Source organism: Athene cunicularia, assembly GCF_003259725.1.
Source record: "Athene cunicularia isolate RWA chromosome 3 unlocalized genomic scaffold, athCun1 chr3_part1, whole genome shotgun sequence".
NCBI classification, from domain to species: Eukaryota; Metazoa; Chordata; class Aves; order Strigiformes; family Strigidae; genus Athene; species Athene cunicularia.
In genome coordinates this window covers 108,320,743-108,334,537 of record NW_020799097.1, presented here as the reverse complement: position 1 = coordinate 108,334,537, position 13,795 = coordinate 108,320,743, and the positions used below count along the sequence as shown (strand labels likewise).

General features: G+C 39.3%; 1 protein-coding gene across 1 annotated transcript in view; it reads right to left on the bottom strand.

Annotated features, from left to right (window-relative positions):
* Positions 1–4,103: 4,103 nt before the first annotated feature.
* LOC113477969 (stonin-1-like) overlaps positions 4,104–13,795 on the bottom strand; it is a 45,165-nt gene continuing 35,473 nt past the window's right edge. The window contains exons 6-10 of the mRNA XM_026844660.1: positions 12,764–12,851; positions 10,947–11,530; positions 9,116–9,400; positions 8,283–8,372; positions 4,104–5,033 (exon numbers count right to left, since the gene is read on the bottom strand). Coding sequence (XP_026700461.1) covers positions 4,926–5,033; positions 8,283–8,372; positions 9,116–9,400; positions 10,947–11,530; positions 12,764–12,851 — 1,155 coding nt within the window. The 3' untranslated portion in view covers positions 4,104–4,925. The remainder of the gene's footprint in view (positions 5,034–8,282; positions 8,373–9,115; positions 9,401–10,946; positions 11,531–12,763; positions 12,852–13,795) is intronic.

Sequence of the window (13,795 nt, the reverse complement as noted above, 5' to 3'; positions counted from 1 at the left end):
TGTTTTCCCATAAAAATCTATCTTTTCTTTCACCATGCATTACCCGATGCTAAGGAGATCCAGAATCGTGGCTGTGTTCCTAAGTAAGAATTGAGCATTCCTTTGTCATTGCAGCGTATTTACTTTGTCCACAGCAAATAAGCTGTCACCCTTAGACAGTTCACTTGCCATGAACCAACGCCACACTATATTGAAACTGGAGATTCAGATGTGTAAGCTCTTACCTGCATCGTATGGGCCAATCTGTGCTGGGTGACAAGCTGCAGATTGCATTGAATGCCAGGCAGGATCCCTGTGGGTGTCTACCCCAGGCACATGCTAAGGAGGCTACGTTCTGCACTGCCCAGTCTTCTGAAAATGAGGTGCTTAGTTATCGGAAAGTTCATGGTCCTGTGGGCAAAAACAGATGCAAAAGCTGCAGACTGCAAATCAAGCAGTCTTTAAGTTGTTTATTCCTGACAGATTGGTTACATTGCCTCTGATGGGAGGAACACACTTTCATTTCATCAAACCAATGTGGTAGCATGAGACCTACACCTGGCAGTTTATGATTCACAGGTCAAGCAAATGCATTTTATTTGGGCTTGTAGTCGAAGTTTTAGCATCTTAGATGACAATCTGTAGATGATAGTCACAATATCTAAAGACAGGTCCTCAGCTGGTGCAGCTGTGTAAGATTTGCGCTTACTCCAGAACAGTCACAATTTAACAGATCTTGATGGCCACTGAAAGTGCACATTTTGATACATAAGAAAATAGTATTATTGCAATCACTTTAAACCTCTTGCGTTCTCCTTCTCACCCAGGTTCTTTGCTTTAAAGTCTGTGACAGCAACAGAGTAAAAATCTGCGTTCCAAAGTATGCCTCGTTGCCAAAACACTGCACTGCAAATTAAATTTGCTTCACATTAAAGAAAGTAATTCTTTGTACTAGTGACTGGTTTATCATTAGCTTATAGTTGTGTTAATTAGAAATAACATCTCTCTGATCCTCTCTTACCTTCAGTTTAATGCCATGATTTCAGTCAGTATAAAAACTCTGTATGTAAGCACAGCTGTACTCATGAGCAGTTCACACACATGGGAAATGAAGTGAGATTGAGATGAGACTGTTAAAACTCTACTGTTTAGCAGTCAGTAAAAATTCCATATGATGCACCTCTTTTTACACACCAGCTCCTGACCTTAGCAGATGAGCAACAGAAACTAAAGACAGTAACTACTTGGCCTACAGCTTCTCTGTCACCTATCTCAGAACTGATTTTCAAGACTCGTTTCTTCACACAGTACATGGAAGAGTCCTGCCATGATTTAGAACATGCCAAAAAAATGTCTTGAGTGGGCAATAACTGATTTACTTACATTATATGTTTCAACAAGACAGGAGCTTGCAAGCACACCCTTCTTGTCCACCTACAACATAACATTATCGAGAAACTACATGGACAAGAAATGAGTTAGAAATAGCAACTGATAGTACCTGTCTTCCAGTGCTGCTTAGGTAACAGCAAAGACATATGAGAACTGTGGGCATTTTTCTTTTCGTACCTTCTGGAAGTTGAGTGAACTCTACCATTTAGAAAATAGTTGCTGGTTAAAAAAAAAAAAAAATCCAACACATAAACAACAAAAGTAATTTATAAACTTCAATTTTTTTCTATACACAAAAGTGAGCAAATAAGTAAAATCAATACCTTTTAATAAAGATTTAGATTAATGCTAAAGCTTCTTATGAAAGTTACATTTGCTATTCTATCTCATTATTTTTGGTAAACTTACCTTCCTTCTGGTGTAAAGTTTTAGACAGCCATTTACTGAAGTATCTTTGATCGCCATGACTGGTATTACACACATCTGCACCAATGTGTTTCCTAAACTCTAAGTAGCAACAATCAAAAGCATTAATACATAAACTATTCAGATCAAAAGCACTCTGATCCAATTACTGCTCGTCACAGGCTGCAGTAATTAGCTAACTGAGCTTAGATTTTAATAAACATTTTATTCCAGTACAAAAATTCCTAACTTCAAATATATTTAGTTGTAAATGTCTTATTCAGAGCTGTAAGTCTTTGCCAGTGTTCATTCAAGAACACTGGAAACAAGATGTAGGACAACTCTTGTATGCTTAGATGGAAGAAAATGAGTCAGTCCTACTGCAGGAGTCCAAATAGACAGTCCATAGCTCTGGACTGGGAAAACCACTGCAAGTACCCCCCAAGGAGTATCTGCAGTGTAGTTTGGAGAGAGCCAGAAGATCTGCAGTGTTAGGAATTCAGTAGCCATTTTCTCAAATATGGGAAGGGTCGAGATAGCGAGAGCAAAACACTAATCCTCTAAAGCTTCTGTATTTGATAGCTCAGGAAGGCACTGGATGGAGCCCACATTTAGGTTCCTTCATGTTGAGAAGGTACTGGGTTAGAAAATGCAACTAAATGAAAACCCAGGAGATGCTTGATGCTGTAGCTAAGCCATCTCCGGTGTCCCTTCTGATGCAGGTCAGCTTTGACCAGGGGTAAGTAACTGCCAGCTATGCATATGGTCAGCAAAGCTTCAGGAAGAAAGATGGCAAACAGTCCTTTGAGATTTTAATTGCTGACAGTACACGCGATTTGTGAAGAAGCAAAAGAGGATGAAAATTATCACCAATGCCCAAACCGTAAAACTCAGTAGTAGTTTGGGAAGTAAGAGACCAGTGTTAAAAATACTTCCAATCCCAGCTGTACAGTCTATATAATCAGTATCATACTTGGACTGCACAGAGGTTGCAGCAAGCTGTCATAAAAAAGGGAGAAATTCCTACTCTGATACTTTTATCCCACACATTTCAGCATTCATTCAGAGGAACAAGGTCTGAAAAGGGACAGGGAGAGAGGAGATGGGCAGCTATAAAGACTCCTCACCTTCATGTGGAAGAAGTCTTTAACACCACAAGCAGAAAGATGGGGGGAAAAAGGAGAGAGCTGCTCACCTTAAACTAGCTAAAAATTAGGTAGCCTTTAGCCATTTCACTATATAGTGGCTAGCATAAACAGGTGCTATTCTCAGAAGCAACATTCAGATACTGTGTGGCACTTAGTGAAGGGTGCATATCCAGTCACATCCCACGTATTCCTTTGCTGCACCTCTGCTTCCAGTCTTTTCTGAAGCATCATTATGCTGCCCAAGTTGAAGATAGTCCCATGTTTCATAATGTATACATTTATGAAGTTTGAACACCTTAGAGCCTGTGAGAGTGTGCTGAAATCTAAAAGCATCTATCATGTGATGAGATGCATTTCCTGTGCATTTATGGATCTGAAGTGTAGCACCAGTGCAGCTACAAGTCAGCTAAAGGGGGGGTGGGGGTGGGGGGAATCATACACTGTAATATGGTAACTGTCTCCAAAACCACAGTTCACATCCCATCAGCAGTATCTATAAAAGACAAAAGAAATGCCACACTCGGGTCAGGCCTTCTAGTTCAGTGTCCTGTCTTTGACACTGGACAGCAGCAGATATGTCAAAAAAATCATGCAAGACACTCAGTAGTTGTTAAAAACCAGCATCCTGAGGGAAGCATCTCTACTGTTTATGCCATCAGCACAAAGGGTTTGTACCCTTATGAACAAGGGTTGGTTTACCACCCCACCACCCCCCATTTCTTCCATATATTCCTTCTCTCCAACCCTCCCCTTACTTTTCCTTCTGTTCAAGGCCTCTGCGTCCTCCCAGGGAGTATAACCAAAATGTCTCATGATGTCTTGCAGCAGACGTAGAAGCAGCAGCCGGGAAGGAGGGGCGCCATACGTGTGTGCAGCCCTGCCATTCAAGGAGGGCTATCCTGTTCTGAATGAGCCTAGCTGAGGCTTTACCATTTAGTTTCTAATATTGCCCTACAAGGAACAGGAGCTAGCCAGCAGAAAGCTGCAGATCTGAATGAGGGGCTAGGTCCCTGACCTATGGGCACAGAACTTTTTTGACCTCTATTCTAGAGGAACAAACAAAAAGCTAATGTTGAGGACTGCTGGGAATGCAGTTCTTACGGCAGGGTGAGCTGCTGTGACATGCGTGGCTTGTACACATTTCTCTATGCAAAGTTTGTATTTAGGGAACGCAGAAACAACTCTCTGCTAGAAATGGACGTATGACATGACATTTTTTTATTATGCACAACTTGTATCATTCACAGCTTACTGGTCTGTAGTCCTAGAATGCAGTGGATACATACAGAAGCAAGCTTAAATGACTTTGCATTGGCAGTGAAAATAAATCACATTTTACTGTTAAATCACACTATTCATTGCATCTCAGTAGACATAGAGGGTATAGAATAAACAATAATAATTCTCATATATTGAGAGCTTAAGGGTCTTCCAGGCATGTTTCCTAATTTACATCCAAAGTGCCTGCCTTTAAGCTGAAGTCAAAAACCCACAAAGCAACAACAAAAAAGGGAGGGAGGAAGGAAAGGAGAGAAAGAACTACACATCTGAAACAGCCATAGGTTTCAGACTTGCACAGATATTGCTCTTTGGTTTTGTTTTGGGGCTTTTTTTCTTTTTTTAAATTCAGCAGCCTTTGAAAAGAAAAACATAGTTATCACCAACAACTGTGTAGTTTAGTATTTCAAGTCATACTTTAGCTCTTACTTTAAAAAGTGGAAAGCAAACCAACAGATCTGAAATTTACTTCAATATAATAACTTAGTAATTCAAGAAAGTCATGGAATACTAACAGATTTAACATTTCAGTCTTTGAAGCTATTAATTCAAATGATGTTTCTTGGGTGGAAAGGTAATGAAATAATCAGAAAAGAACAGCAAAGACAGCTGAGTAGCTAACAACACAGTGTTTTAGTTTGCAGTAGAAATTCTAGTTGTTTCACAGAAAGTTCATAAGGAAATAATGCCACAGTCTTAAAGTACATATACTTAAGTGAGGTTTCACCACTCTGCATCTCCAACAGCTTTTGCAAAAACATGGTCTTTACCCTCAAAGGACATCACTCCATCTTTTAAGTAGAACTTCCATTTGTTCTTACTTCGATGTATCTGATGAGAAAAAGAAATCAGTGCCCCCCACCCAAAATATATATTAGACCATTCATTTTAATAAAAAAAAAAAAAAAAAGCAAAAAAGCAAAGGTAACTGTGTGGCAGCTCAACACCAGCAGGAAAACAAAACAATAATGGAGCAATTTCATGAGTGTATCAGTCCCAAAATAACAGTGCACCTTGCAAACAAGTATGGCTTAACTAAAATGCAGTGGTTTCCTTCTCCCATACACATTGCAAAGCAACACTGCATGCACAGAGATACTAGGATAGGGCTAAAAGCAGGTAAACTTTTCTTAAAAGCAAATACTGCCATACAAACAGTAAGAAAGAATTCGCATATTCTGTTTCTTTTTAAAGGCCTGCAAAATGATCTGTACTATAGAAAGTTTTTGTTTAATACTAAAAGAAGACATTTTAAACATCTCCAGAAAATTCTGTGGATTTTAAGCATCAGTCTGTTTTCAAGTAAAGAAAGAAAAAGAAGGGAAAAAACAAACAGGACAGTAATTTTGCCACCAGCATTCTTTTAAAGATAACAAGGTAATTTAATAGATAACTGTTTCCTATCTACTTTCTACTAGGCCTACATGTTGATGTCCAAGTGGAGAACAGTGACACATGGTGTTCCTCAGGGGTCGGTGTTGGGACCAGCGCTATTTAACATCTTTGTTGGTGACACGGACAGTGGGATTGAGCGCACCCTCAGCAAGTTTGCTGACGACACCAAGCTGTGTGGTGCGGCCGACACGCTGGAGGGAAGGGATGTGCCATCCAAAGGGACCTGGACAGGCTGGAGAGGTGGGACCCTGCAAACCTCATGAAGTTCAACAAGGCCAAGTGCAAGGTCCTGCACATGGGTCAGGGCAATCCCAAGCACAAGTACAGGCTGGGCGAGGAGTGCATTGAGAGCAGCCCTGAGGGGAAGGACCTAGGGGTATTAGTAGATGAAAAATTGAATATGAACCAGCAACATGCACTTGCAGCCCAGAAAGCCACTTGTATCCTGGGCTGCATCAAGAGAAGTGTGGCCAGCAAGTTGAGGGTGAGGATTCTCCCCTTCTACTCCCTCTTGTCAGACCCCACCTGGAATACTGAATTCAGCTCTGGGGCCAACATAGGGCCATGGACCTGTTTGGAGTGGGTTCAGAGGAGGCCATGAAGATGATCAGGGGGCTGGAGCACTTCCCTTATGAGGACAGGCTGAGAGAGTTAGGGTTGTTCGGCCTAGACAAGAGAAGGCTGCAGGGCGACATTATAGCAGCCTTACAGTACTTAAAGGGGGCTACAGGAAAGATGGGGATGGACTTTTTACAAAAGTGTCCTGGTTTTGGCTGGGATAGGGTTAATTTTCTTCCTAGTAGCTAGTACAGTGCTGTGTTTCAGATTTAGTGCAAGAATAATGCTGATAATACACTCATGTTTTAGTTGTTGCTAAGTCAAGCTTATTCCAAGTTATGGATTTTTCAGTTTCCCATGCTCTGCCAACAAGCAGGTGCACAAGAAGCTGGGAGGAAGTGTAGCCGGGACAACTGACCTGAACAAGCCAAAGGAATATTCCATACCATTGAACATCATGCTCAGTATATAAACTGGGGGGAGTTGGCCAGGAGGGGCAGATCACTGCTCAGGGACTGTCTGAGCATCAGTCAGCAGGTGGTAAGCAACTGCATTGTGCATCACTTGTCTTTTCTTGGGTTTTATTTCTTTTTGCTATACTCATTATATTTTAGTAATTAAACTGTTCTTATCTCAACCCACGAATTTTACTTTTACCTCCAATTCTCCTCCCCCTTCTCCTGAACCAGCATGGTGCTTAGTTGTTGGCTGTTGTTAAACCACAACAAAGGGCATGTAGTGATAGGACAAGGGGTAATGATTTTAAACTGAGAGTAGAGTTAGATGAGATATAAGGAAGAAATTCTTCACTGTCAGGGTTGTGAGACAGTGGAACAGGTTTTCCAGAGAAGCTGTGGCTGCCCCCTCCCTGGCAGTGTTCAAGGCCAGGTTGGACGGGGCTTTGAGCAACCTGGGCTAATGGAAGGTGTCCCTGACCATGGCAGGGGGGTTTGACTAGATGATCTTTAAGGTCCCTTTCAACCTAAACCTTTCTGTGATTCTATTAAATCTATATAGGAAAGGGGAAAGTTACCACCATCTTCCCCCAACTTCTGTAGCTGTTAATTTGTAATAACAGCTGATCTTAAACTTCCTGTAAGACATGTCCAATGCTGAACTTCCTATCAGTTGGTTTTTTTAATTTTCAACCAATTCTTCAGCTTATTACAGACAAAACTTGCTGTACATAACAATATCCACTACCTATAGCATCTGAAACAAACTGAGTTACAAGCTTCAAAACTTTGTATACCTTTTCAATACAATACAGACGCCATGGCTTAATTTCAGATGCATTTTCTACACACATCCCTATAACTACATTTTCAAACATAACTAGTTTCAGAAACACTTGATCTGTTACATTTTAGTAAAGACAATTTTCTTAGAAGCTCACTGCTAAAGCCCAGACACTGTTCAGGCAGGCCTAGTTGAACACACACAAATAATTAGTCACTTTTGAAAGAATAAAAGTCAAGGCACATTCTTAAGCAAACTACAGACATATTTTTCCATATTTGTTTCAAAATAAAATATGCACTTTTTTTTTTGGTCAACTTGTAAACTATTGACATCTAAGTGTCCAAAATAATACCAGAGGTAGAAGTACTTAATTTGATCTTCAAGAGTTCAAAATAAGGTATAATTTTGAACATTAAAATGGAGAACATAACAGCCCTTAACAACTGTTTTTTCAGAAACAACAGAATTCTGGTAGAAAAATCTCACAGCACCTCAAAAGACAAAAAAAAAGTAAGAGACAGTACACAAACTCCCCTTTCTGTTATCCATTTCAAAACTCTTAATTCATGGCTGAAAATGTATACATGTATCCATGGAGCTGTTGACATTACTTAAAAGTTAAGGAAATAAAGATTTGTAAAGCTGCAAAAGCTTATGCAAGATTTGGTCCCCTCTTCCTTTACTAGGCCATTATAAACCTGTTGATTATCCTCATTTCAGAAAACAGCAGGTAAGTCTTCAGACTACTGTCAGCTAACTGTAATTTAAACACTCCAGTACAGCATTAGGTTTTCTTTAAACAGCACTGACAGCAGCCCAGACATGGATTTGCTGAAGTTATCATTTAGAATGATTAAGGAACAAAGATGAAACTATATACTGTACCTTGTCATACTGACAAACTATCACATTGTCAGTGTCAAACAAGTCTGGAGTGTCTTGTTCACTGATGTCATCACCAGAATTTAAGGGGTCCTAGAGAGTAAAGTTGTATTTTATACATTCTTTCAGAATAGCATTGAATATATTTGACATTAAACATACCTAGAACAATAAAGGTTTCCATTGCAAAAATCAAGACCTAAAGGCTACGAAGACCATGTTGCACAAAGTTTATAAGTGTCTTTACATGCTTCCATTCTCAAAAACAGAAACGCCCCAAAGAAAATCACAGACCAAAAAGCAAGGCTGCTAAATGACAAAGCTGACCCCAGTAACTGAAATACTAATCAGCTGGTCCAGATGCTGCAAGCTGATTCTCTTGTGAATCTCTAGGATACAAAATTGCACATCTTTTAAGAAAAGCCTTTTCCTGCAAAACCTAGGCACTTGTATCACATTGTTCTCTTCTCTGTCTAATCCCCTGTGGTCCTTCAGAAGGAAAAGAAACCTAGATTTGCACCCCGATCTTAAAAAAAAAAAAGCATCACTTCATTCCACTGAGGCTAGAGTTTTACCATAAGAACTTTAATTCTTGGAAATCTTGGTATTCTAATTCATCCAATAAACAAATGGCTTCTCAACATCTCTTTCATTTATCTATACTCCTCATAATGAGTTCTCCAGTAATTTCTCAGCAGTACCTCCTATCTCAAGAGGTAACTTAACTATGCATTCTCTGCATTAAACTTAACAGAAATTGTTCTGGGTTCAACAATTCAACAGTCAAAATAGATACGCTATTGTAACATACGTCACAAGGCTTAAAAGTAAATTACCTCCTCAATTATATCCATTTGGGGCTCTTCATTATCACCACCACTTCTGCTAGACTCTGAAATACTTTCACATTCTTCATCATCATCTTCCTCATCCTCCAAAACTTCTGGATTCTCTGATTCAATAACACCAATGAATTCATTCTCTTCCCTATCTTTTGTATGAGGTATTTCATCCTTGGGAGAAACATCACCAGTACCATCTAGCTGAATTATGCCTTCGATGTCACGGCAACTATCGTCCTCTGATCGTAAATTAGATTCCATCTGCTCAGTAGGTTCCATCTGACAGGAATAAAAGAGACCAGAGACAGCTTGTGAATTAACACCACATAGCCTTCATTGTTCAGTACAAAGCCTGAAATTTTTGTTAATAAAGCAGCAAGACTGGGGCACTAAAATGAGAATTTCAAGTCCTGGCCTACTTGTAAACCCTGAGTACCTTTGCAAATCTTGTTCTTACACTTAAGTGGAATCCATGACAAATATTCCTCAGCAATACAGAAAGACATTTTTCTTAAGACTTTTTAAACACTATTGTACTCAAACAACTTTTTAAGAAAAAGATGATCCTGCAGGCCTTTAGAACTTCTATTGCAAAGGTAATTCCAAAACCAAAACAAACAAACAAACAAGGAAACAAGCTACTCCCCTGCCCACAAAGCCAGCATTTTTCATTTTTTAAATAAAAGTCAGGATGAACTCCTCCCTCTCCCTCAACTCAAAATGTTTTGTTTAAATAAGATATAAAAAGCTGAGAGAGACAGTAAATATTTCAGTACTTCAAGTTACTGTTCATAAAAGTGCTAGAATTCCTAAACTGAGCATTCACAGGAACATAAAAGGGCTTTAAGCTTTCAGCCATATTCACTTTCTCATTAAATCTTTATTGTAGCACTTAATTCACATTCACATACACCTTCTAGTTTAAGAAAATAACACTCTTGTTTTGACCTTCCATTCTTACTATGGACAGTCTTCATCATCCTGCCATCAAAGTTCAGATGAGCAACATACCATTACTTCTATTGACAGTCATCTGTCATTACTGTCACTAAATTTGCATTTAATAAATTTGTCTCAATCATGTAAACAGACTACAACTCGGAAGTCAGCAAGCCAGTCTGAACTTCAAACATCTGCAAATAATTTCTGGAACAAAAATTAGATGAGGTCAGGAAAGTGGCCTGTTAATTGAAATCATTCAAGTTTTCCATACAGCTCTAGCTGAATTCTAGTTTGTTCAGGATTTTTTCCCAATGAAATACATGTCCTTCCAGATTTTCACTTATCAAATCTGACTTTTCATACTCAATACACATTCTAAGTGAAAGTTAAATGCTCTTCACACATTACAAGTTAAAACTAATCCAGTTGACCCTGCAAAAGCAATCTGCCCACAACTGAGGGCAAATATATCCATATACAGATTCAGTGTCCAAATGACATGGAAGTTCTCAAAGGGTCATCCATGTCTACTCAGTCACAAAAAAAAAAAAAAAAAAAAAATTATCCCCAATAATAGTTAATAAGTCTAATAATACATTATACTGATCCATGACACTCTCAGCATTTTTTAGATTGATATTCTCTTCAGTCCCTGTATTTCAGCAACATTTGTGACAAACTCCTAATGTCATAATAAGCAGTCAGCTACTGCTATTCAAAACAAGCTCAAGAATGAACTTTTAAATGGTAATAATTTTTATTATTATAATGTAGAGGGTGCTACTTGTCACTTACAGATGTGTTTGATCACATCTCTTACAATACTTCAAACGACTGTCTCCAACAGATGTATTTTCACCATCTGAGAAATAAAAGGTCTTACCTTGTCAGATGGAGCACTGCTGTCCTGATCTTTCTGAACAGTGTTATCATCCAAACTTTTACCCATGATAATCAGGTCAGTGGTATCATCAGACACATGCTGTTGCACCAGCTCCCAAGGTTCAATATCTAACTGCCCCTCCACATCCAGCAGTACACTGCTCGAGTTTTTTGCCAAGGATTCAGCAGGAGAAAACTTTTCAGAGGATTCTGGAGTAAACACAGCTGTGTGAAGATTGCCATGCTGGGGTTTTTCTGTTGAGTCTGCACACTGATTCAATATTACAGTAGTTGCAAGTTGCTGCTGAACCAAGGTAGTATTGGCAGAGTTCTCCAGGTGTTTTTTTTCCACAACACGTGGCTGAAATACCATTGTCTCTTGGACAGCGGTCTCCTGGGGTTGCAAAGTTGCAGCAGCTGCCTGGGCAGAAGATGCATTCACCTGTGCAACACTGGCAATGTTGGCTTGCAGAACTGAAGGCTTCCCAAGGGGCTGAAACACCTGATGAACAGGACGATGTGGAACACTTGCATCTCCTGACGCCTGTGTAACCATAACAGGCACATTTACCTTATAGATGTGACCTACAAGAAGAAGAGTTAAAAACTGCTTTAGCAGGTTAAATTACAGGTTCATCCAGGCCACTGTCCTGTTACCATTAATAGCAAACACTCAACAAACCATGAGAAACAGGATATTTACAAAGCAGTACTTTCCGCAAGCACAATTTCAGCCTTTGAAAACCAAGCATTCAGAGGCTTTTAGAGTCAGATCTTCCATCCAGACCATCATGCTTAATACCTCTGTTTGGTTTTGGCCTCCACAATACCCTGTGGCAATAAGTTCAATCATTTAATTACATACTGGATTAAAAAAAAAAGGAGAATCCTGGTTTGAATTTGTTTCAATGTCATTTCAGAAACTAAGAAATACAAGATGAAACAGTAAACTTCCTGATATCTATAGGGACAGTTCCCTCCTTGAAGGACCTTTAGGTATCTCCTCCAAAACAACTGCCTAGTTTAGGTTGGGGTTGTGTTTTTTTTTTTAAAAAAAAAAAAAAAAGACTGCTAGTTTATCTATCCTCTCATCATATGAAAACCACTCCAAATACTGAATCCTTAAAGTTATTATTACCAGTGTTAGAATTAAGACACCAGAGCTAAGTTCTGAATTTCATTTAATTATTCTTTTCCCCACACACATGTTTACACACAGAGTCACTGACACAGCCTATAGGTCTCAGAACTTTAGGAATACCAGAAATAGTTACTTAGTGCCATTAGTTCTCATCAAAGAACAGCTGTCTGAGGAAAGAGTCAATCTAAAATAAGCCTTTCGCTCATTACACCCTAAGCAGTACAAGCACATTTTTGTACAGGCAGTTTCATCAGCAAGAAGGTTACTGGATGGTTGGATTTTATTTGAATAAGAAATCTATTTCATTCTGAAGCACCAAAATGCCTTTACCTTTTTATAACATGCAAGATTGTCCCTTATATTGGAAGAGATCCTCTGTCAGTCCAGACATAGGTAACACATTTGTGAGCAGTTGTAAAGCAAAAAAAATGGCATCACCTGGCAGCCCATGTTAACTGATCTTGTGAGTGTACACAACTGACACACTAACCAATCAATGTAATTACTTCCCCCATGCAGGAATTACAAAAAGAAACTACAAAGGAAGAAGAGGATAACTGGCTCTACCCACCTATACTTTAATTTCACATTTGTTTTATCTACTGTACTTAGAACCAGCTTTCAATATCCACATAGTCAATGCACTGTAACATTTTACATCCTCTCTTTAATCTTACCAGATGTTGTCTTTAGCGTCACTCCAGCCGGTACAGGATAACCAACACCCGAAGGGAGAGTAAGAGTTGTACCCACTTGTGAAGCACCCTAGATACACGACAGATTTATTAAGAAATAGTGCATACTTTATCTCCTAGGCCTTTAATGTCACATGTAACATATCCAGATGAAACAGGGATGAGGGCCTTTTTGTGATCATCTTTACTGAAGAGTTGCTTCAGACTTCTGAGATTTACAGATAAGGAGTGTTCTGTATTGACAGCGTAATGACTATCCCTAAGTGTTTCCTATTTTCCAGTTATCACATTCTCTTTTTGTTAACGGAACACTTTCCTGTAGCCCCTCAATGTACACACCATCCAGAAAGGTGTTTTTCCCTCTCAGAGGCACTTTTACCTAAGCTTATGTATTACTCCACACAGCACAGATGCCTTCCCTCAGCCTTCACTTCACATTCTCTTTCTCTCAAGGAAAGCAGAGTTGGATATACAGCTCCCTTTCAAACTAGCTGTTCTGGGGAAATCCAAATTTTACATCAGGAAACTTGCATGTTACACAAACATCTTCCCAATATTATATTTCAGCTTGGCAAGCTCATTAGCTTGAAGCTCAGGAGGCACTCAATAAGTTCATTAAGGTCTGACAATTAACAGCCCCTCCCCAACCAAATTTTGCCATGCTGAGTTCAGAATCTGTCAACTGTAAAACCACTCCTTTTCTTCTAGACAAGTTCTATGCCTTGCAGATACTGCTGCTCCCAGTTTCACTAGTGCTAGCATCTCCTAACTGTGCATTATTTTTACACCCAGTAATAAAATACAAAAAAATTTAAAATGGATCTGTAGATGTGCATTTCCACTACACTTCCATCCTATGGGCTAAATAGATCCAGCCATGTCTTTCAACACACTTCTAGCTGCAATGCTTGCAAAGCCAGCTGTCCTTTTTCACTCAAACAGAAACAGCAGAGTGACAGCTCTCCCCCTGCAGACTCTTAATTTGTATGTTTTTCATCAAAAAGAAGGGGGGGG